The 24,943-nt window shown below is 40.4% G+C and overlaps 1 protein-coding gene across 1 annotated transcript in view; it reads left to right on the top strand.

Moving 5' to 3' along the window:
- The window catches only part of galnt9 (polypeptide N-acetylgalactosaminyltransferase 9), a 117,510-nt gene that overhangs the window by 63,027 nt on the left and 29,540 nt on the right, over positions 1-24,943 (top strand). The window contains exon 6 of the mRNA XM_033620029.2: positions 11,975-12,092. Coding sequence (XP_033475920.2) covers positions 11,975-12,092 — 118 coding nt within the window. The remainder of the gene's footprint in view (positions 1-11,974; positions 12,093-24,943) is intronic.

Genomic DNA, 24,943 nt, shown 5'->3' on the forward strand with positions numbered 1-24,943 from the left:
ATGATTAAATTGTTTTATGATATGGGAATTTATAAACTGTTTAGGGACACACTGAACATTTCATTTTGCTGCTTTACATGGAGGAACAGAAACTACATTTGTCTGTATTAATGTGGTAAAGCCAAAGCTGGTACAGAAGCCAAGAGTGTGAGGTCAAGCCAGAGACAGCATGAAGTAGCTCAGCTATTGTTTCCCATCTTTTTCATATTCATGGCACTGCTGGATTGCAAATGTTGCTGTGGGCTTGGTGCATTGCTACTGCAGTTTTACTGCTATGAAATCCTGAGGTCATATCCGAAGTCAAAGCATATAGGCATATGAAAAGTTTCATACCAGATGGTCTTTCATAGCAAAAGAAATAATATACTGACCTCAAATTTGATACTTGGCCACAGAAGTGTGAGCGATGGCCCTCCACTTGATTTGTCAGGACCTTGAAAATATTCTGCGTTTTTTAGGAACCATGGATAATAACAGCACCTCTGGGCAGAGGAAGCACGTTGTAAACACAAAACTGATATTATCACCTGTTACATTATAGCAAACATGTTAGCTAACAGTTGCTTATTTTTACATCCAGCAGTTATGGAGCAACATTATCATTGGAGTTGTGTTTGTGTCCATCTGTTTTGGCCTCAACCATCTCCTGAGGGATATATCCTGCTCTTTAACTGACAAATGCTTCACTATGTTCCGCAGCTAGTCGCTGAACATGTCTGCTGTTTGGTGCTGAGCTAATTATTCGTACATTCACTACGAGTGACCAGTTTCACATTATGACATTGTTTTCATGTCATTTTATTCATTACGTTATACAATATATAAGAACAGTGGGCCTTATTCACCCTACTCAATTATTCAAGATATTATTGAAATTGCAATATGACCAAGTGCAATAACCATATCGCAGGAGCTGCAATTTATTGATAAAGGTAAAAGGTAAAAGCGTAGTGGATAGTGCCGGGGCCCCATGTACAGAGGCCCTGCCTCGCTGTAGCAGCCATGGGCTCGATTCCAGCTCTAGGCCCCTTGCTGCGTGTCATTCCCCACCCTCTCTCCCCCATCCCACACACTGTCCTGTATATTAAAGGCAAAAAGCCCATAAAGATAATCTTTAAAAAAAAAATTAAAAATTAAAAAATTAAGCCTTGTGGTGCTACATAGATGCCCCAGCCTACAAATGAATATTCCAGACGTAAGGGAACATGCTTGTTTGGCACAGATCCCAGCAAAAATTACATCATCATCATCATTTTATATGTTTTGAGTGAAAAAGAAATGCAAAAATTACCCTTCCCACTAAAAAATTGCTCTTGCAGTATCAGTCAAAATAATCATGATATGATTCTTTTTAAATTTGTATTCATTTATTGCACATTGTGTAGCCCTTCATCAACTGTTCTTGAGAAGAAATTTATTCGTCCAGCCCAGTTTTCAGAAGATTTTGACGATCCCTATTGTTTTCTTATTTGGGATTTGTTCTTTGGTAAGAACAGAATATGCTCACTCAAGGGCACCTGAGTCATGTTAATGTAAAATAACTGGTTATTGTGTTTTCTGTAACCCTAGTTAGTTAACCCAGTTGTATAATACTACAGATTTAAATTATAGTAATATTTTTTTATAATGTATATTATATTTAAGGAAATAATAATTTTTCTCATTATCGAAAAGTATTGTGGTCTTTTAAAATTTACAATAACTAAACTAACACTTAAGTTCACATCAGTTAGGCTAAGTTAATTGGGAACCATGCATACTTAGTGATTGATCATGCTATTTCTCAGACTATCTTTTGTGTTTGGCAATTTTTGGGGGTTGCGTGCCCTTCTCTGGATACAGCTTTAACTGAACAAGCTTCCTATGCATTGTTTTTTTGTTCGGCATTCATGTCCTAAAGTACCTCCACTTGAAAACTATTGGAAATTGTAGTGTCTTGCCCTTTATTGGGATTGGCAGTGCATTTAACTATACTACTAAGGATCAACTGGCATGCACTGTCAATTTACAAGGACAATGGAAATTGACGTTATAAGAAGACAGGTGTGAAAAGTTCTGCGGTTTAAGCATGTCATGACTCTAATGTAGACTTTTCTTAGGACCTTTCTCATGAAAACATTTAAGAAAAAACAAAGGAAGGTATTGCTTTAAAGCCGCTACAAGGAACTTTTAAAAAGTCTCTCATTTCTGCTGATGTCTGTGCATGACCTACAACAGCAAATGAGACCATCGGTGTGAAGATAAGCTATTTCTATATAGTGTATATCCATACCTTTAGGAAACTGTCTCCGGGTCCGCCCCAGGTCGCTTCCAGGATGAAACGATTTATGGCACTCAGACGGCACACGTCATCTTACCTAGCTCTTATAAATAGTCGCTATTCCTCCTCCTCGACCCGACGTCCGCAGGGAGTTAAAATAGCAGCAATCACGGGGTAAAAGTTCTGTGAAAGCACTGGACTCACCAACAGTCAGCCACGTCTTTCAGTCACACAGAGAAAATCCAATCCTAAGGAAGTCAGGAAATCCTTCAGGATAAACGTTTTGTTCACTAGCGATCTAGCATTTACCAGCCCAATCCTGGCAGTGGCCGCGGGGCTGGAACACCTCATCCGGGCCGACGACAGGTACCAGCCAGGCGTCGATAGGGTCCAGCGAGTGCCGAGAAATAAAGAGGCGAGGCACCGCTCCATACTCAGTCCAAGAAGCCGTGGAAGTGCTCGCCAAACAGGCCTTCAGCCTTACCAGCCAACTGCTGCGTTTACCCCGGCGGCGGTGGCGCTTATACCGGAGAGGTGGAGCTGCGGCGCGGCAGAGGTGAGCTGGGATCCCCGATAGGAGCGGGGGCAAAGTTTTCCCGCCTTGTTGTTTCATTCATCCCCAAAACAAACACATGTGCGAGCCAGGTAAGCGTCTTTACGACAATACGCGCTAGAGCTCACGGGAAACATAGGCTTCATTCCAGCAAAACACTACCGCTTCTGTCCACAGGGTCGCCAAAATCAACTCAAAATGAAAGTTCCTTGTAGGGGCTTTAAAGGAAAGACTGTTTGTATCAAGATGTTAATAAAAAGAAGCATTGAGGGATTTTTTTTTTCTTCTGTTTTTTTTTTTAATTTGAGGTAAATAAGATGTGGAACCTGCCAACAAGATCATGGTATCAGCAAGAGGTCCTTTATATGCTGTGATTTCAGCTTATTACTAAGAACAAAAGAATACCACAAGGACAAGGACAAGCATAGAAAGCATAAACAGACAGCAAAATAAAAGTAAAAGCAATCACACAAGTAAATTAGTTATTTTAGCATAAGCTTCTCTGCCAGTTGTTCTGTAGCCAAAAGGCTGAACTTGAGTATCATTAACAGACATTGCAAGGATTTAAGGAGGCTGCCTGAGGTTCTGAGGGAGCACAATGGCTAATGGGGAGTTCAAGGGCCTGCAGTATTTTAAGGGTGCAAGGGTGGACCTTGCCGTGCTTCAAAAGTAATCAGTAAATCTTTCAGTTGATTCTAACCCCAATTACTAGAATTAGAATAAGCTACTTTTTTTTATTATTATTTGTCACTGAAAGCTTTGGCTGCCGCATTTCAACCAAGCTGCATACATGAAACATACTGATGCTTACTGCCAGAATGTCTTCTAATAACCATAATAACTACCAAAGCTAAAGCATTCACACATATTGTCAGATTTTGACCTGGGGCAATAAAACTGAATTCCAAAGTTTCATTACCTTGCTCGGTCCAGCGTAGGCAAAGCAATAATGGTTTCATTTGATACAGTTAGCCTCATACAAACAAACAATGTGATAACAGTTTATACTGTGGACCTAAATATTGGATGTCTTATCAAAGCTCAGTGAAAATCATGTATTATTGAGCATAAAGTGCTAGACTTGAGATAGGAGAAAGATCGCAGAACAGCAACATACGCCACAGAGCTGGTTCGTGTTTCCCCATTGACACTTTGCTGCAAATGGACAGATCGCCTCAAGGGCCAGCTGAAGTGTGTCGGCTGTGTGGATTTCTATTGGAAATCATTCTCCCACTTGTTTCCTTGAGGTTTCTGTCCATCAACAACAGAAGCTTTGTGGCCATTCGGAGCTCAGTCTCAAAGCCTTTTCTGGCTGTTTGGACACATTGAACAACAAAGTGAATAAAGGGGCACATGAAGGCACAAAACTGCCACATTCTGAGAGTAAAGCGGATTGCAACCATTTTTGGAGATTTGACAAAAAGAGGTTTGCTTCGGCAACTACAGTGATTATTGACAGGACAGAATAGGAAGGTACTGGAAAAGTGGTTTGAATGTGTGGACACAAACCTACAAGTTTTCAAAGAAAACCACATGCAGGCTGTTGTTATCCAAGTGGAAAGCTGTCAATTTGTACAGTAGTGATTTATAGGAAGGCCCACGCTAAAAATGTGTAATTTCTTGAGTTTAAATCACTTCTAGACAAAGAATATATGAGAATCAGACGTGAGCAACAGATGCACTTATGGTGCTTTCTGCAATTACTGTTGAAGTGATACTTCATCAAAATACTTCAATCTAAGCAGCTTGCTCACACAGATACTTGAACAAAACTTAAAAGGTGTTAATGCATCTGAGTACACTACAAGAATATGACATAGGAAGATGAATAGGAGTATACATTTTCTCTAAATAAAAGTAAGTTTAATATTAACCAGCAAATTACAGGTTAGAAATCAGCACTTTCAACAGGTGTAACAGTAGATAAAAAAGAATAAAGTGAGCACACAACCACAGGACAATTCACCCCAAAATAAAAGAAAAACAACATATTTTTAATTTTACCTGTAGTGCTATTTGTCAACCTAGATTGTTTTGGTGCGAGTTGCCAAGTGTTGGAGATATCGGCTTAGAGAAATCTCCCGTCTCCCAAATATAATGGATCTAGATGGCACTCAGTTTGTTGTGCTCAAAGCACTAAAAAATACATTTGAAAAACTCACCAGCAATGTCCCTTTCCAGAAATCATGACCCTATTACTCAAGATAATCCACAGACCTTGTTGTGAGCAGTTTCATATCGAAACTATTTTCTGTCTACTAAGCTACACCTGCCAACTGTAGGCGCTAGCCCACTGAGCACCACTGAGATAGCTAACATTGCTGCTCAGCCTAGGACAGGGGTCACCAACCTTTACCATTAAAAGAGTCATAAAATTTGTCTGGAGCTGCAAAACATATTTGAACAAAAGTACCATTGTATAAATCTAAATTAGCCCATCAACATTATGAATAGGTCTAAATGAGCATTCATTAATATGATTTACTGCAAGGTGGCCACTCTGCAGTGGGCTATTATAACTTTGCAGCGTTGGTTGTAAAAGCAAATGAATCTGTACAAACACTATTAAATCCTCTGCTTCAAGACTTTTCCTTTTGTGGATTTGGAATCCATAGCTAATCTTGCTAGAGAGACTCCAGGCCAACCACCGCTACTGACATCTAGCAAAAGGCACCAGGTCGAAGATGTATGACGCACATTTTAGTTGATAAAAACAATTTTTAATTTAATGTATAGACTACACATTTTCACAATTGTAGAATGCAATAATCATTTTAGGCCCACAAAAATGACAAATGGAATTCTGAATGTTGAAAATGAGCTAAAATGGCAACCTGTGGTCTAAAGAGCCACAGGTTGCCTACTTCTGGCCCAGTAGGATGCTATGTAGATCTTGTGCTGTCGTGAGCATGAGCCTAAGCATCTTGTCCATGAGCAGATCAACGTATCATCATAGAACAACTCTTAAGATATCCTACAAAAATGCACAAACAAGAGTTTGTATGATATCCTACAAATAAGCCCCCCATGGAAGGTACGTGGGGGAAAGTCCTGTGTTTTGTGACCTGCCCCCTTAAAAGACTGCTTGGGACAGTTTCCTTGTGTACCCCTGTCAGCACATTGGTGACATAATTGCAGCCTTCCAAAATACCTGTATTATGCACAAATTACTGGCTCATGATTACATGGGATATGTATGGATTTGAGTGAATTACTTTTCATAGGACCCATACAAAGAGCTTATGAGAAGGGGCATTGGTAGTGTAGTGGATAGTGCCGGTGCGCCATGTACAGAGGTGATGCCTCGCTGCAGCGGTCACAGGTTCGAATCCGGCTTGCAACCATTTGCTGCATGTCACCCCCCCGCTCTCTCTCTCACCCCATTTCACTCTGTCCTGTTCATTAAAGGCAAAAGCCCCAAAAAAATAATCTTAAAAAAAAAAAAATTACTTTAAAAAAAAAAAGAAAAAAAAAGCGTTTATGAGAACAGCCTGAGTATGCTTCCTTTTGCACGGTCATGCGGTTGTCAGGTCTAGTAAAGAAAATAATTCCTACATAAAACTGCTCACAAAACGGTTTGCAGGTAATCTTGACTGACCGAGACATAATTTCTGGAAAGAGACATTGCTGTTGAGTTTTCAAGTGTATTTTTTTGGCGCTTTGATAACCACATGCCACGTGCCATCTAGTTCCATTATAATGGAGAGAGGGCCAACATCATGACAGCCGATATCTTTAACACATGGCAAATAACATCACAACAATTTAGACTGATAAATAGCTCTACAGCTATGATTTAGGGGTGAATTGTCCCTTTAAGAAACAATAGAAGGCATAGGTTTTGTACCTTTTAGATTATCTTCCAAAAAGTCCAGTGAAGTAGTTTCATTATATATCAGGCAATAGTGGCTTTAATGGATAAATCTCTTATAAACAGTTTTTAGGATAGTCAATGTGTTATTTTGAAATGACAGATTTTTTAATGAATCTTCCTCTCATACCTTACTTGAAGCATCAGGACTGTCGTACATTTTGAAAAGTGAAGTCGCAGACAGATGTCAGGTTCAAAAATCAGTCTTAATAGCAGTGTCTTCATCTGGGAGAGAAGTGAGCAGTCTGAAATGAAAGTCTTTATCCTGCCAAATTGCATATATGTATCAGATGTTCATACTGCCTACTGCAAGCAAGCAATCTGGGGGCCAAAGTTACGGGGTGTGAGGGGCGGATGAGCCCTGCAGGCCGACCATCTGCACACTAAAAATAACTAAACCTAATGACATTAAATGAGAAACCCATCAGAGGATTCCACCATCAATCTGCACAGCCCAGAAGTTACTTTGTGACAAACTCTTATAATTTCCTCTTGTTTTTCACAAACACTCTTTCATGTTGCTGTTTGAAGTGAGTTCTCTGTGCTGTATACATGTAGCTACAAAGAGCCAGAACAACAGTGCAGGTGAGAAAAATATGTTGACAGAGAGAGAACAATGGCTGGATGTGTCATTCCCACTTACAGAATATTCCAAAAAAGCCACTTGAGACTGTGTTGTATTTCACACACAACTGATGGCAGGGTCACGAAGAGCAGAAATGGTGGTTGCATTGCATCAAAGCCTATTGAACGTTTCAGTCGATGGAGGAGCTGGTACCTCTTGCTCTTCTATGATTGATTTCTCTTTGTTTGATTGTTGAGCGCTGCTGTAAAATTGTGAGTCAGGAATGAAACCGTCGCTGTTTTGATGCTGGAAACCAAAAGTGGACATGCTCAGCCTCTCTATTTTCTGCATTTTTTTGGAGGAACAGCTGGCTCTTATTACTCATTTAATTGGCTGCAGTTAATTGGCTCTGGTGGGGGAATTACTTTTTCATGCCTTAATTTTGCATGTTTGATCACCTTGCACACCAGACAAATGACAGAGGCACCAAACTTTGCTGTATAATTTGTTCCCTTTTCTCCCCCGTGTAAACATTATCAATACATAACCAATTAAAGTTGTGACTGTTTCTTCATCAACATTACCTGGTGTTGAAAAGCATCACAAACATAACGAATATGATCAGCCAGAGGTTTTAGCTACACCGTCACATGCATCCGACTTAAGGTGCTGAGTCTGTACTTTGCCAGGAAGCTTATTCTAAAGAGAGCACTGAAAGAGACCCGCACAAAGTTTGCACTGTGCAGACAAGCAAGGTAGGTCACTTGTCAAGTGAGGAGAAAGGATGAGGTGAACGAGGCTGAGTGTGTGCTGTGTCTGTCGTTTTTATCTGCACACTGAGTGCAAATAATGGCACTTGAAAGCCTCCCTGTCACTGCGTTATAATTCAAACAAAGACTATGAAGCTACATCAGGCAATAAGAGCATATAAGTCAGCATGCATGTTTTTGTTTTTTATTGAAGTTACTTCTCAGTGTGGAACAAAGGTACAGTATTTTAAAAAAGTTAGCCAATGATAGCAAAGACATTCCCAACATTAACGTAAGTATTTATTCTGCACTCATCACTGTATTTCGACAGATGTCACATAAGTAAGGAGGGCGAGAGAGGACTACTACATTTTTATCATAAGGATTCCAAAGTATAATTCTTAATCAGTAGGTGATTTAAGGGGGGATGAGGTGGGACGCTATCCCCCTTGCATCCCTCAAGTTAGACAGCTAGCCGTCTCCATCCTCCCCAGAGGTCATTAAAAGTTGGACTGCGGTTTGGGTCTGGATCTAGATGCTGTCCTGTCTGGATCCTGACCTGTAACTGATATGTTATGGAGAATTAATAAGTTTTGATGGAGCATTTATATTTTGACCAGTGCAGCAATTCTAGAATTTATGGTACTGGTTTAGTAACTCGAGAAGCTCACAATAGAATAATTGCATCATTAGAATAATTGCATCGATTTGTCTTTGTCTCTGGGCAGCACTAAAACATGGCCAATATTAGCTGTCATGAGCAAAAAATTAAAACCTGCCCAGTTGAAAAAAACTCCTGAATACCTCTCACTGTTTTTCTCTCGTAGATGGTGCAGATATCCAAGGTGACTTGTTTTGTTTCCAGTTCCCACCCTCCTCTACTCAATTACTTAAATTATAGCCATGCATTAAACGTAGCCTTTACCACCAACTTCTGGTGAAATTACGCTTTGCAGAACCTAGTTTATTCGTCCCACACTAGTTAATGTGTCACATTTCTTTTCTGCAACATGTCAGCTTAAAATTTGCTTGACAGTTTAATGGAAACATGGCTACTGAGTGAGTTAGCACACATACAGGGAAAAGACCAGATGGTGCATGGCATACTCTATAAAGAAAACAGCTTTTAATCAAGAATGGACAGACTTATATGTATATCATTACTGTGTCTTTAAAATGTCTTGTTTTGAGCAACTTACATCAAGTTGGCACTGCTCATATAAAAATTACTGTGAGTGTCAAGGCACAAAGAATTATGTCAGCAAAAATGATAGGAAAGCTTTTCTTGGAAATATAATGGTCCAGGTACATTTACATCCATTCCTGCATGACAGATTTATTCATCTCCTCATCAAGGGTTTTCAAAATAACACTTGGTGGTGATGGTCCAGACAGTGTTTTATGTGAGGTCTAAACCTAAAAGCACCTTTCTTTTTGGCTCGCACAATGTATGGTTCAGTGCACTCTTTTAATACAGAGTCAATGAATCATAATGCAGCTTTCTCCTTTTAGTACTCTCTACTGCCATGTCTCTCAAACTGAAGTGGCAGACTCACATATGCCTTTTCTGTGTGTGTGTGTGTGTAACAATATATGGTGGACTTACCCCTGGCGTCATTCCAGAAAGAAGAATAAAGCCACTCATGGTCACTTTAGAGAAAAAAATAACGCAGCTCAGTACTCCATATGAATGTCATGCTTTTTGTGAGGCTTTTTCCCAGAGCACTTAAGACCTGACAGATAATAGTAGTGAAAAGCAGCCCTGGGGGGACAGCGGCTAAAGTGGGACTATTCCTTTTAGTAAAGGTGGAAAGTAACCACTTTGTTTTGCGAAAAACACTCTCTATCTCTTGCTCTACCAGCTGAACTTGTGTAGTTTTCAAGTTGTGCTTGTTTTGGAAGTGTTTTTAGATTTTTCTAGTAAAGCATTGGTAATAAATGAAATCTGACAATTACAGTTAAAATGCATTGCTGTATTGTTGCACAGGAGTGGCATTTTACCCTATGTTTTTTTTTCTTCCCTATCTTCTTCAGTACTTTTAATTTCATCTCAGTAATAATAATGGAATACCTTACCGACAAAATGACCATACATATCAATTGTTCACATTGTGTTAAACAAGAATTCATAAAGAGAACCCTGTTTTTCTTGCATGCCTCCAGTGAACGAAGAATCCAAAAACAGCAAACATTGTTGATTGATTGGAGTAAACAAGGACCATGTTTAGCAAAAGCAAAACTACATCAAAACTTCTGTCTACAAACTCAAAACTCCTGCATGTCTCATTTATATAGTTGTACGCTCAGTGCTTCCCAAAGATGTTGCATTACCTTGCCTTCAGCCCTTTCTGAACGGGACTAAAAGTGAAAGCATAGATAAGTTTCACCTTTAGTCCCATTCAGAAAGGGCTGAAGGCAACGCAACGTGTTTTGGAAGCACTGAGCATATGCCTAGATAAATGAGACTTGGATTATACTGCAGAAGTTGTGACTTTTTAAACACATTTTGATATAGTTTTGCAGTTGTTAAACTTAAGCCCTGTTTACTTCGATTGAAGGCCCAGTGTGAAGGATTTAGGAACATCTAGCGGCAGAAATGGATGAATATTCATAGCTATGTTGTCATTAGTTTACAATCACCTAAAATTAAGAATTGTTGTGTTTTTGTACCCTTAGAATAAGCTGTTTATATCAACATACCAAGCGGGTCCTCTTCCATAGAGTCTGCCATATTGTTCTACAGTAGCCCAGAATGGACAAACCAAACACTGGCTCTACATAGGGCCATTGTGTTTTTGCATTTTTCTGTCAGCCACCGTAGTTCTCCTACATTCTTTGCCCATGAGAAGTTTCAGTTCTGCAACGTCCCTGATAGATGCCACTAAATCCTACACACTGGACCCTTAATCAACAGTATTTGCCATTTTTTAAATATTTGGCTCATCAGAGGCATGCAAAAAAAAAAAGCAACATTTGTTTTCATGAATTCAAGTTAACGTTGCATGAATAACTGATATATAAATGATCATTATGTGGATGTAGTATTCCTTTAAAGCTACACTGATCAAGGTTTTAATATTTATGGAGTTCTTTATGATATTCAGAGCATTAGTATCACAGCAAACAAATATTTGCTATGTATAGATTTAGTTTTTGAGTAATGTTGGGCAAGGGCTTCCTGAGCAGAGAATGAAGTCACACCCACTCTGTGTGTGTTTCAAGCTTCTCTGTTCATTGTTGTGGAAGACGGTCTGGGTGCACATGCATGTTAGTGTGTGTGAACCTGTGTGTGTTTCCCATTTGTTAGCTAATTGCTGCAGCTCTGCACTGCACTTAAATAATGGGACGGCATTGTTACAGAAGCAGTCCCTTCCCTATAGTTCCTCCCTGGTTAACACTATTAGCTCTGCCAGCACTGTTGCCGTTGTTAGCACTCTTCAGACTGTTAGCACCTGCCTAGCACCAAACAGCCAACATACAGTAGTGGAGCATTTAGCAGCAGACATTTTTCTTTTGGTAGAGACTAGACCAGAGCTGAAAGAGAGCGAATATTGGTCATTCATTTCTCAGGTGATCAGAAACACAACTCTGAAAGAATGTTTGCCAAGAGATGCTGCACCATATTGTAGCATCCCTAACAAAAGATTGACTGACTTGATAAATGTTGCCTTCCCAATATATTGTGATTGGATGAGAGACTTGTCTGCCTCGATCACAGTGGCTGCATTTATCAACCAGGCTGCACTGGGCTGATGAGAAATTCAAATTGTTTTCATTATTCCAGTTGGCATATTGTCACTCTGTCAGAGACTTCAGAGCCACTCTGGGCAAAAGGAAGGCACAAAAGAACTTCAAAAACCTGAGATGCCTCCTGCCTTGATTGCATTGAATATTTTAGCATTCTCTGTGGGTGTATTAAAGTTTAGTCGCTGGATAATAAAAATTCAAAAGATGCTGTCTCTTTCTGCTCATCCAGAACTCCAGCAATGATTGGCTGCTCCTTTGTGGTCGATCGGGAATACTTTGGTGAGATTGGTCTTCTGGATCCTGGCATGGAGGTCTACGGAGGCGAGAACATCGAGCTCGGCATGCGGGTAAGGAGGGACCACAGATCATCACCCATGCTGTTGTTAAAAGCATTCAAATTGGAAGGAGACTTTGATAAACAATTTGCCTTTTTCTTTTTTAAACTGAATTAAAAGTCAGTGTTTTAAGCAGAAGATGAAATTGCTTGGAGAATTGCTGCAAGAAAACTTGTTTTTTAATGAGGCATTCCTTCAAAGCAGGAGGCTTTCTTGTGTGGAGCCATATACCAGGAAGGCCACACAAAGAGCCATAATTACAAATCCAATATTTGAGGGTGTAATTTTTAGATGTAAAGTCCTGCTCTGAATGATTTGTGAAATCTATATTCAGACTTTGGAACAGCTTATGATGAAGTTTTCTTATGTTTCCCCAGCCAGGGGGAAACAGCTTAAGATACAAAACCCAGGGGCGTCAACAGAAGCCATGATTAAACTTTGCAAAGTTTCTTAGATGGGAGTGGAGGAGAAAAAAAAATCCCGTTAATGCAAATCTTCAACCAACCCAAAGGCTCTAAAGCCTGTATACGGAAAATGTAAATCTCTTTTGCTGCTGCTTTGAGTTGAATTTAACGCTTCATGTGAGCGAAGGGCTTGCTGAAGAATTGGTTAGCGTTTAAATTCAGAAAATGTTTCTCTCCAGCCGAGTGGAACCATTCAGAATCTAAACGCACTCCTTCGGCTTATTGGAATGAGATATGCTTGAAAGATCCCACTCCTTCATTTAACGTCATCCCCACATCCATTTCAAAATCTCAAGATGGCTTCAACGACACCTCTGAAGTGTCGGCCGCCTTTGAAAAAGCACTTGAGCGGGGGACAGAGAATGGATCTTGGTTTACAGATTGCCACTGTGCTTTGTTGAAATCAGAGACGTTCACAGTTGTTGGTGACCAATATAGAGCCTCTCATTATTCCACAGAGTGGCTTTTCCCCCCACATCAATAGCATGTTTTTTTTTTTTGTTTGTTTGTTTTTTTTTTTACTGTCGACAATAATGACAAAATCATTTGGCTTCTTGTGTCTTTGTCTCTGAGTTCTTTTGCCAATATTATAAAGTGATAACTCAGCATTATGTATTATGTGTCAACTGCCATCAGCCTCTCCCAAGGTTACACAGTGTTTTCTCATTCAATAGAGCTGCTTATATGTACCTAACAAACCATGCAACTGAGTTAGATGAAGTTCATGGAGGGAGATCAATTCAGCAACAGCAGCTAAATAAAGTTAGAACAACTCTATTGAACTGTGTGATATAGTGTAACAGTGAGCTTCTGGCTGTCACACACACACACAGGCTCCTCATTGACTCTGTCTGTTCTCACTATGAATATTTACTGTGGGTTTTTGATTCATGAAGTGAAGAGAATATGCCGCTCTGTCTGCAAACACAATGCCATCACCAGTGCAATTACCTCTCCTCCTGTTTGGCCTGTCCATGTGGAAATGAAACACATGCCACAGAAAAGGGGCTATTCAGCACATGTACAAGCTTGAATGGGTCTGCAGTCAACAGCCAGCTTCAACCATTCATATTGCACAGCCGCTAATGGAATGGAGATGGGCTTCTGGTGAGTGGATGGCAATTACTCCTCTAAGGCTACTGCGGCTCAGGCAGCTCATTGTAGTGCTGGCTGAGGAGTTGCCATTTCAGATAGGCTTGATTGACAAGAACATGTTTAACAATTAGCTCGGGCAGCTAACAATAGCTGAGCCTGCCCGGGACCATCTGACTACAGGGGGTTGATGAAAGGCAGGGTTCACACAGAAGGGTTATGGTGTATTTATAATTTACTGTGAGCCCTGGCTTCTGTAGCTTGCTCTGGGTAAAAAGGCTTCCAGGATCCAAAGAACTGGCCTCTTTGTAAGCAGAAAGCAGGCTAGAATGTGCTAGAGCTGATTATACAGTACATACCACTGCACGTGGTGTTGTTTCCGTGAGGAAGAGAAAAGAAGAAAACCAAAGGGAAGAGAAAATAAATCATGGATCTCACTGAAGTTTTCTGTTTGTTCAGATGTGAAATAATTTACAAGGTACGGACCTGTAAAAGAAATGAGATGAACAAAGAGAGGATAAAACTTCCCAGACAAAGAAAATGGATAAGATGCTCCCAGCATGATGTAGTGAAGGATAGTTACACCACCTGCAGCCACACCACTAATACATTCATTCATTGAAGCTGTTATCATTAAGAAAATAACTAGAACCAACTGGATGTATTCTTACCATTACCGGATCAGCTCCTGATGCTGCTCAGCACCAGATCATGTGATAGGCGACATAGGCACCACCCAGGGGAGAAACCAAAATCCCCCCAAGTATTTATTTTTTTTTGTCTTTGCTTTTTTTAGATAACAAAACTGTGAAAAAAATGAAAAAAATGATCCAGACCTATAATGGTAATGACTGATCTGTACAAGAGGTACCACCTCTAGTCACATCAGTGCAGTTCACATACCTGTATTTATCAGTAGGTGATCATTAGAGTCAGAACATGCTTGATGGGCATGGTGGAGAGAACTCTATGTGGAGAGCATTAGATCGAAGCCAGGGGAGCCTTGCCTTGGGTACCGCTGAATGCTTAGTTCTGGCACAGATCCTGCTTCACTCATGTGGGAAACCCCCAAGGCTGAAACATGAAGTCATCACTAAGTGCCAAAACTGCAGTTCTTTGAATGGCCGCTTGAGGCTGGTTCCAGAAGCGAGTCAATCTCTGTATACCCTCCATGTTAAATTGCCCAATTTAACAGCAGAAATACACATGTTTACTGCCTGGTACAAAAAACTGTTTTGGTCTCTGTAGCTAATTTAAACATTCATGATGTTGATTCATATTCATTCATGATCCAATTTTATATAACTCGCCCGAAGTTACACAAATTTAAGAGCAGGGACGCTTGAGTGGCAGGCTGTCTACGAGGTGTCACCACAGTCCATAGTTCAAAATTCCATCAAATACGGTCACTTCTGGCTCCAAAAAAAAAACAAGTTCACGACAGCCAACATGCCGAACTCGAGGCCTCAAAACAGCATTCCACAAACCAATGGGTGACATCACGTTAGCTACATCCATCAGGTATACAGTCTATGTCACAAACTCCTAACACATTTCTTCCTTTTCGCCACATCTATGAGCAACATAGGAATTTGATCTTCACCTTTTAAATAATTGTAAGTGTCTGAACACGACCATCCTGCTTGCCACTAAGCTCCGTTTGCAAACAGAGAAAAATGGTCAGGGACAGAAATGATGAATTCTGCCAGAAGTGTCAATATGAGTTTATCTTGCAATGTGTCTCCCACCCCTCCTGCATTACTGAGTCTTTGCTGATATAGCATCTCAGGAGACCGAGACATTGCCTTTCATTTCAAAGTTCCTGTGGGCACAGATATTATACTGTGGTAAATGTGTCTGCAAATACAATACTACATCAAATCTATAAAGGGTCATCACTGCAGCCACTGCTCCTGCTAGTTCCACTGAAACCTCCCCACATATAGTTAACAGCTTACTGTATATGATTAAGGTAAGGGAATGGATTTAGTGTTACATTTGAATCAATGCACTTGCAAGTAAACTTTATCTACTGGGGTTTGACTTTTTTCCCCAAAGGCACACAGTGGTAGCATTGGTTATTTAGAAGTTGCCAGGTACCTTTGTTTATACTAAAGGCCTGTCTGTATTTAGTATTTATTTCCATCATAAAACAAACAATTTTAGCCTCTTAAACAGCATTTAGACCATTTTAAAACGTATAGGAAACAACAGCACGCATCACATTTAAGTGAACAATTAATCCTCAAAAAATTGTTACAAATTTAAATTAAGACATAGATTGTTGGAAGAAACTAAAACATAATTATTGGGCTTAGACACAGATTTAGGAAACAGCGATCAAAGCATAGAAATAGAATGAGGGTAGAATGGACATTCCTATTCAAATCAATGTAGCAGGATGGTCATGGGCGGCCATTTTTATGTGTACTGTTGTTATTGCAACAGTAGCGGGCTAACTTAGAGAAACAAACCGACTAGCAGCAAGTCAAAACTCGCTGAGAAAAGGTTTTACAGTAGTGACTGAAGAAGCAGCGGTGCATTTTCAAATAAGCAATCCATTTCTTTAAAAAAAAAAACCCTTTACTATTATTTCCCTGTTTTTTTTCTTTTTGTGGCCATTAATTGCATGTTTGTTGAAACATATTGTAGTGTTACTGTAGCTGCCCCCGAAGAACAAGTAAGAATTGCTGCTCAGTAGACAGCTGAGAACATGAGACCATGGGGACAAACAGCAAGCAGATGAGCATATATTTCACATTTAACTCACTGAATTCACTTTTCTTCTTGTTTGTTTGACCAAACCAGAGTTGGTGATTGATGGAGCAGTGGACTAACTAACCACTATATTAGTCTTAGTTCAGTGCAAGACAGAAACTTGGATTGATGTATGGTTGTATATTTTTCAATAAGGAAAACAGGTGTAAGAACAGGCCGAAACAGAGTTTTCAAACTAGTTATTGTGACACACTTGACGGCCCCTCTGACTTGTGTCATCACCCTAACAACTAACAACTGCCATTTTCTTTTGTACTAGTCAAATGACCACAGCTAACATTATATTTCAATGGACCAATGCAATGTCACATGACTGACCTGACTGACATCTTATGCAGGCAAGTTTGAGTGTTATGTTACCTTGGTATGTTCTAGGCATGGGCCTCTAAATTTACTTTTTTAAGAGTGTGATGTGTTGCATAACCTCAAAGGCCACAAGAGTACATTGCTTGCTAAGAGGATGTGCCTGTAGTTTTTAAAAGGAAAGTATGTTTTGCTCCAAAATATTAATTTGGCTGCTGTAATGCTGGTAACATATTACATAATGGAGTTTACTTCAGCAATATTAAATGAAAGAGTGTGCTTTACCCACATAATTGGCAAGACTGCGAAAGAACCTCGGTGCTCCCGCATCAATGAAGTGCCAGTAATGACCTTAAAGCTCACCCTCAAGTGTAATATTGCAATTATACAACAGCTAAAAACAACACAAAAGATAAAATAGTTTTTGCTAGGGTGACTTATTAATGGAAGTCAGATCATTAGACTCCTGTGTAATGAGGCCTAGTTTACTACTCCAGCAAGTAGGCCGACCCTAAGTAACGACTAAGGTTGGAAATTAGCTCCAGCCACCAGCCAAATGCTGGTAAAATATGCAAGCGGCTACTAAATTTGCTTCACTCACCAGCCAAAAAACAATGGTAAACTCTGGAGTGGCTTGTCGATTTTGGAGTCCACCAGCTACAGTGGCAGGTGGACAAAAAAGCAAATTTCCAACCTTGGTAACGAACTAGCAACATAAGCATTTTTTTAGTCCCCTGTTAAGCAAGCAGCAACATCTGGGGCTGAAACATGAAGTCAACACAAAGTGCCAAAAATGGCAGTTCTTTGAACGGCCCCATAGACCCCCATGTCAAAATGCCCAACTTTACATCAGAAATAAACATGTTTACAGCCTGGTACAAAAAGCAGTTTTGTTATCTATAGCTAATTTCCCCATCTATGACCACTGAACAAGGGATGAATTTTCATATAAGTCATCTGTTTACTTTTTATTGAGGCTTAAAGTTATGCATAATTGAGGACAGGCTATTTGTAGCGACTGGCTGTCTGCCGATAGTGTCTCCTTAGTCAGATCCATCCCTGCTCCTCCACAGTGTCAGCCTCCTGCCCAGATATGGTCACGTCTGGCTCTAGGAAGTCACTGTGCTCACAAAATTGTTTGCCTTTTGGCTTGCTGCACACAAGACGGGTACAGACCTGTGTTAAGGGGGCCATCTAGCAGCACCATAAATAATGTTCATTAAAGAAAGTTGATTCAAATTGAAATTGACAACAAAACAATCCATTTAGTATTAAGTGCAACATACGCCGCGTGTCAAAATGGCCGCCTCCATTATATTCAATGAACAAACCCACACCGGCGCCGGCCGACGCACCGCTCTGCTTCAGCCCACTGCCCTATTTCCAGCACGGCCGGCGCTGCAAGAAAAGCCTTTGATGTACGTCTCGGCCGCCGTATGCTTAGGATGCTTAACATTATTAAGTTTTTCAAATTTTTAATAAGACGATTTTGATAAGAAACTCACCCGTGAAATCCAAGTTGTTGTTGCCTCAAAGTTTTTCCTCTTCTTCTTCCGTTGCTAGCAGTTGGCAACCGTTGGCAAATAGTGTAGGTACAGCCACCTAGCGGGCTGGGGTGGGAAATCGATGGTGCCGCTGCGCGCCGCTGCCAATGTGTGTTGGGGGGCGGCCCTGGCAGTTACATTGTTGCCATGGAAATGGCATAGTAATATTTTCAGTGATGAGTTGATTAATCAATGTAAAAACAATAATTAACAGTAGAGGTTTCACTGCATAGGAGGTGTTTATACTATGTTTTTCAGTGGTCTGTTTCATCCTAACACCATGACGTGTATTATTTATTAATAAAAATGTTCAGCCAGCAGCCTCATTCCTGCCAAAAAGGCCAATCTGAGACTAGATGAGTTTACCCCACACAATATGTCGATGTGCTCACTTTGCCATGAGGAAACCATCCAAACTGCTTCATGAAATCTGTCTCATATTCATAACAATCAGTCACTTCCAAATCCAAGAAACTCAAGTGTGATCTCATGGGGTGGCCTTCTTGTCTGAGTGACATTTATTAAACTCACTAGGAACTCCTTTCAGAAGTAATGAACCAAAAAATTATTCTTTTTTTTTTCTTTGAAGTCTCGTCTCCATAACCACCTGGGCTGGGCCTTGAGGCATCTGGTCATAATCTCTCTGTAGTGAGGAGAATGGAGCTAATTAAAGTCTAGCAGTACCAGCAGCTAGACAGGAGTGGGACATAATTACACTTCACTTGGTCCCCTCCACATCCCAAGCAGAGTTATTAAAGTGTGATGACATGTTACAGTACAACAGTTCAATACATTTATTATTGTGAATTAAGATTAGATTTTCCATCAGTTTTATGTGTTAAATATTTAACAGGAAATTTACGGCCACATATTTTTCAAAAATTAATTTCAAGAGTGTCTGCTGAGCAAAGGCTATCAAAGTGTGAGAGTCACCTCCCCAGTGAGGCACAAGAGATAGTGTGGGAGGTGAAAGAGACAGGTGAATGCTGGTGGTGTGAACTGTTCTGTTGTACATCCCAAATGCTGCAATTTGTGTAGAACGTCGTACTTCCTTTAGTGAGTCATAATCCAGTCAACGTGAACAAAAAGACACAATACACATATTTTTAGATTCAATGTGAATTACACTTTCTGGCGATTACCTCAGATGTCCATTGAAAAAGTGTCCATAAATTGATTAGAAATCATAAAAAAAATCATGTTTTTGTTCATATAGATAGGAAGGTCAAAAAAAAAAAAACACCTCAAAAACTCAATTTTTCAGTGTATCACCATTATACATGTACTTCTACAAAATCACAAACATATCTGTATTTATGGCTGCAGCTGCATGTGAACAGTATCAATCAAACTCCTCCTCTTCACTAGGGTTACAGAAAAGTTGGGTCCTTAATCAGTCTTGGCAACTGTTGTATAACCAGAGTCCACTTAATTTTGAAAACATCAGTCTTCAGTTGGAGCTTGGCCAATATGCTTTCCATCAAATATACACTCTTCATTCTTTCCCTACATTGTTGGACAGTTGGTGGCTTTACATTTCTCCACATTACTATGATCATTTTTTTTGCAATCAACAGCAACACCCCAAGCAAATATGTCTGGTGTTTGGTGTCTTCTCTGGAGTTGCTCCCAGTATAAAGAGTGCTGCCTCCAGAGGCAGGTCTACCCCCATTGTTTGCATTGCTTCTAATATTTATCCAATTTGGGAAAATCCCAAAAAATATAGGTGTGGTCACCAATTTTTCCATCATCATGTTTTCAAGTTGTACTTTTTTTTTCTTTCCTCACTATTACAGTAGTCCAGTGATAGCTGTCTGTGTTCATGGGTACATTGCAAACAGGATTGCTAATTGTTAAAAGCATATGTTTAACGGTGCCAATGTCCCAAAAATGTAAACAAGCACAGGCTAAATAAATGGTGCTCAAGTTGTAGCCCAAAGGTAACTGCCTGGCTCCATGTCATGTACTTCCTGTTTACCTCCCTCTGACTCCCAGCTCTGTCGATTTTGTCTGAGGAGACCCCACAGATTCTAAAACCCCTGGCTATCATCTATGTGCTCAATACCAAGCATTAACCGACATAGAGAAAGCATTTCCCCTTTGTTTTTGTTGATGACAGATGTGTCACAGAGCCATGGGCCTAGCTATACAGCTTATATTCAGCCTCTATGCAGTTCACTTCAGTTTATTCCAAATCAATTCCGAAATGGAAAAACTTTCCAAATCAGTATTGTGATGTAGTATGCCCGAAAGAACAAATATTGTATATTCTCGTTCAACTGTATCACCCTTTACTGAAAAGATGGATTATCTGTTGACTGGATGCATCAATAACCAGTCAACCACACAATAAACTCGAGAGCCTTGCATACTGTATGCTGCATCTTATGCCACCCACAACTCTCATAATACAGTCCATCTATTTTTCCAGATTCTTACCTTGCTTAATGCAAAAAAACAACAACACATGAATAAATAAACAACCTGTGAAGTGAGGATGCGCCAGTAAGCATTATTTCAGGTGGCACAATAACAGGTGCTGCTTCAAAGCAGTAGGTAGATGCAGTCAGATGTTGCTTTTAGTTTATTCTGAGAACATCTGGCCGACTGATACAGATGAAACCTGGACACTTGAACATGGTTGATTAACCTCACAAGCCACCTGGATGTGTCGATACAAATGGACTCAAAGGGAGTTGGCACACTCCAGATCTGTTGCTTTGTTAAATGTGTGATGATAATATATACAACTATATACAGACAAATCCAAATTTTACTTGAATGTTTCCTGTCGCTCTCACAGTACTGGGGTACAGGTATTATTATGATATTGCAGATAAACATGATGTTTTGAGACTGTGAAAAGGTTTGGGTTAAACAGCTCAATTTGTATTTTGCTTCTACCCACCTTAAAAGTGAAGTGTGTAATTTTTGAAGTGACTTTTATTTGCTGTTTATGTTCATTTTTGTTCTAATGTATGTGTTAAAGCTGAGCAGGGGATTAGAAGATGAACAGCGACTGTGGTTAGGTCAAGTTGGATTAATACCTCTGATGCTATCCCTGCTGTGGCAGTGTGCACTTTATACTGTGACAAGTTGGACCTTCCCACCATCACTTGTATCGCAAGGACGTTGCTGTGGGGCATATAATTAAAGCACAATATGCGTATTACTTCTGATACACCTAAGCTGTGGCAGTCTAGGGCAGGACTCCCATTAACACCTTGTGTCAAGTATGAATCCAGGTTAACAATGAGGATCAGGGGAACTCGTGACTCCCAACACCATCAAATACACAGCAATTCTGCCTTTCACTGATAGTGATTCAAAGGGTACGGTCAAACATGAGCGAAATTAACCTTGGAGAATATTCACGTTCACTTCTATCCAATGCAAGCAAGGAGGTTAATAAAACATTCGCCCCCAGTTGCAAAGCAAATTTGCGTCTTCACAGGGAGTTTAACTTTGGTGAACTTTGACCAGCGAAGTCACAGCTTTAACCAATACCAAAGTAGTATGTGTGAAGGAGACACTGATTGTTGCATTGTTTAACCAGCCGATTTTGTATGATATTGGCTGTGAAAAATACAAACTGCCCCACATGAGAGATACTCCCTGGCTGGCGGTGAGTCAGGAGACTGCCTTGGAGTGTACGAAAATAGAAAATGTACCAAATCATATTTTGTTGTATTTATTAGCAGGTTAGATTTCTGTGTGCATCACATCTGGCATTGCCTACATTTGGCGTGAGTAATGCCTCAGTAGGCGATGGTCACTCACCTGCATCGGCTCATGTGACCATACCCTAAAACTAGGGATTTACTGTACTGCTGTTACTCGTACTACATTTGCTTCATTCAGTCAGCCTATCCCACAAATCACAAGTACAGGACCATGAGACTTAACAAGTTACCTGGTGGGTGGTGTGTTGCTGTCGTAGTTTGCTGTCAACTTTCTGAAAGAATGCAGTGACATAACGGTAATGCAGGGCCTGACACTGATCCTTTACCAGGACTAACAGAGTAAATGTTAATATCATCTGCATGAGTTATCAGGGACTGCTACGATAAGCCCAGAGCAAGGTATTCCTGATAAGCCCGTTTCCTTTTGGGAGCAGCAGAGGTGTGTATGCTTTCTCTGCCTATTCATAACATACCACACCAGGAACTCTCTTGCGCTGGTGTGTGTTTTGTGTGTATGTGTGTTGTCTTTTGTATTACAAACAGGAACATTCAGATCATACAGATCGTTTCTTAAACATTTCTGACATACACCCTATTAGAAGAGCAAACCAAACCTCTGTAGTGCTTGCCTCCGACTCCTACAAGCTGCAGCCGTCCACAGCCAAAGAAGTCACCTTGAAAGGGGCAGGAATGTCGTTATGAGGCGGCATTAAGCCCCGGCCATCTGTGGACACCAGCCATTCTGGCAGCTTCAAAATTACTGCCGTGCTCATGTCCATCAAGCAGCAAATGACAGTGGGCGCAGACCATATGTGAGCCCTTTCCAACAAACTGAGTCATTCCAGAGATGAGAACAAATCTTAGGCCTCTGAGGAATCCTGGTATTACACTTCATCAAATGGAGGAGACAAATTATTGGATACATGCCATAATGAGGAATGCTGTATGAGCCTCTGGACAAAACACCACATACCAAACGATCTGGTAGATGCTTTATAGACCTGCATATATAACTCCTGTGGGAGTTTTATCTGTTACAGGGCTGTGATACTTGAGACTGGTCTCATGTTGTCTCATGTAGATATGTTTTCTATCCTCTGAGAAAGGAACAATTTAATGGCCACTGGTTAAAGACTAGTTGAATTTGGAGAGGTCTCAAGTTTTGACAGTCTTGGTTTTGACTTGGTCCGGGGCTTGTTTGATCCTAGTCTTTCTTTTGTCTCGACTGTGCTTTGTCTTCGACTTGCAGTAGGTAGCCTTGGCTACAACCCTGCTCTGTTTGCTCATCCCATCCCCGTTACATGCCTGATTCATTCTCTCACAACATAGTAGAGCTACGACATGGGAGGAGCCATTTGCTCTCCATCAATACAGCCCACATAAAAGTAACAATAGCATTGGATATTGATTGAGCGTTTGTCTTTTTCAATGCCTGCGTTATTTAGTGGATGAATCAATTGGCTGGGGCTTAATGGACTCAGGTTTACTTACTCCATGGTTCATTAATGTATGTTCCAGTCTGCATCTGTCTCAGGGAGAGGAGACAAGTGAGAATAGATGCAGCTGATAAAAATGTGAATACAAGACTCCAATGAGGCATTGTTTCAGAGGAATTACTGCAGCTATTGAAGGACCGCCATATGGCCAAGTGAAGCAGCTCTGCATATGCTTTATGTTTACCATAGGTTTTGCATTCAATCAGCTGACATTATAAAACATGTTCATGATTTGCATTTATGTGTCTGTGCGTTATGTGCATAGGTAATTCAACACTTGCATTGTCTCGCTTATAATTTAGATCTTGCTGATCCAGGCTATATCTGTAATTTATGCTTCAACAGATTGTGTGTTTGGAATGTATACTTTATGTTCACTGTTTGTTTAACACTGACATGTAGCATACTCCTCAGCCTAAAATGGCTTTGGAAACATGACATGGCTTCCTGAGCATCAGTGTACATCAGAGAGTTGCTGCTTTGGTGTTCAGGGCCAAAGGGATAAGTAATTAGACAGACGTTGTCAGCTTGCCTATTATCCATGTGAATCATAAACTTCATTAAAAACCTCTTTCAAGAGTGACTGCAGATACTCCCACCTTAATTTGAACACATTTTGACAAGGTAATTAAGATCATTTTTAGATGAATTGTGCATTTCACATCCTTCTGCTACTTGGTACAATTGAATTATATAGAGAAGCATCAAAAGCTCTCTCCGTGGACACTATTATCACTAGGAAATAGAGTAACACTTAACAAGCACGGGTTGGCTCATCTCATTCATTATCTGCACATTAGTTAACCCGTTCACGTAATTGTTTCTGTTAGATGTTTCAGACTCAGGCTGAAAACCTGAAATGATCTGACAAGACCAAAGTATTTGAAGAACACTAGCATGCGCTGATTTTGGCCGCACCAGCAAATCGGCAGGCATATCAAAGACGAAGGGCAGCCAGTGGATGGAATTAGTGTTTGACAGGCAAAGTTAAAAGGGCCTCTGTATCTATCAGTCTCTCCATCAGCGTCCTCCATTTTATGGGTGTATGAGGAGAGGCGGGAAAAGAAGGCATGAAATGAAGTGATGGGCCGTGGGGAGGGGCATATCCTGCCTCTCAATGGAGGAGGGAGCCTTCAGTTCCCAACGCTTTGAAACATCACTCATCATTACACCAGACCTGAGAGGAAGGGAATGGGGGAGGCTAGAATGGCAGGGATTTTGTCCAGTGTGAGGTATTAACTAACTGGGTAAAATGTCCACAGAGAGTCAATAGGTGTTGTAAATATGTTTTAATAAAAACACAGAGGGCTCAGTGTACTCTGGCAGGGGTAAGAAATACTCTTATTTGCTCCTTTTCAATGCCACCCTTTTCTGTACAGTTAATATGTTGCTAACCTAAGTAGCCAGGTAGCTCAGCTTAGCATAGCTTAGCATAAACAGCTAAATTCTCATGAGCTTTAGAGAAACCGAAAGGTAGATTTTGTTACCTTTGTATAGAGCCAG

This window comes from Epinephelus lanceolatus, chromosome 9 (assembly GCF_041903045.1).
Source record: "Epinephelus lanceolatus isolate andai-2023 chromosome 9, ASM4190304v1, whole genome shotgun sequence".
In the NCBI taxonomy this organism is placed as follows: Eukaryota; Metazoa; Chordata; class Actinopteri; order Perciformes; family Serranidae; genus Epinephelus; species Epinephelus lanceolatus.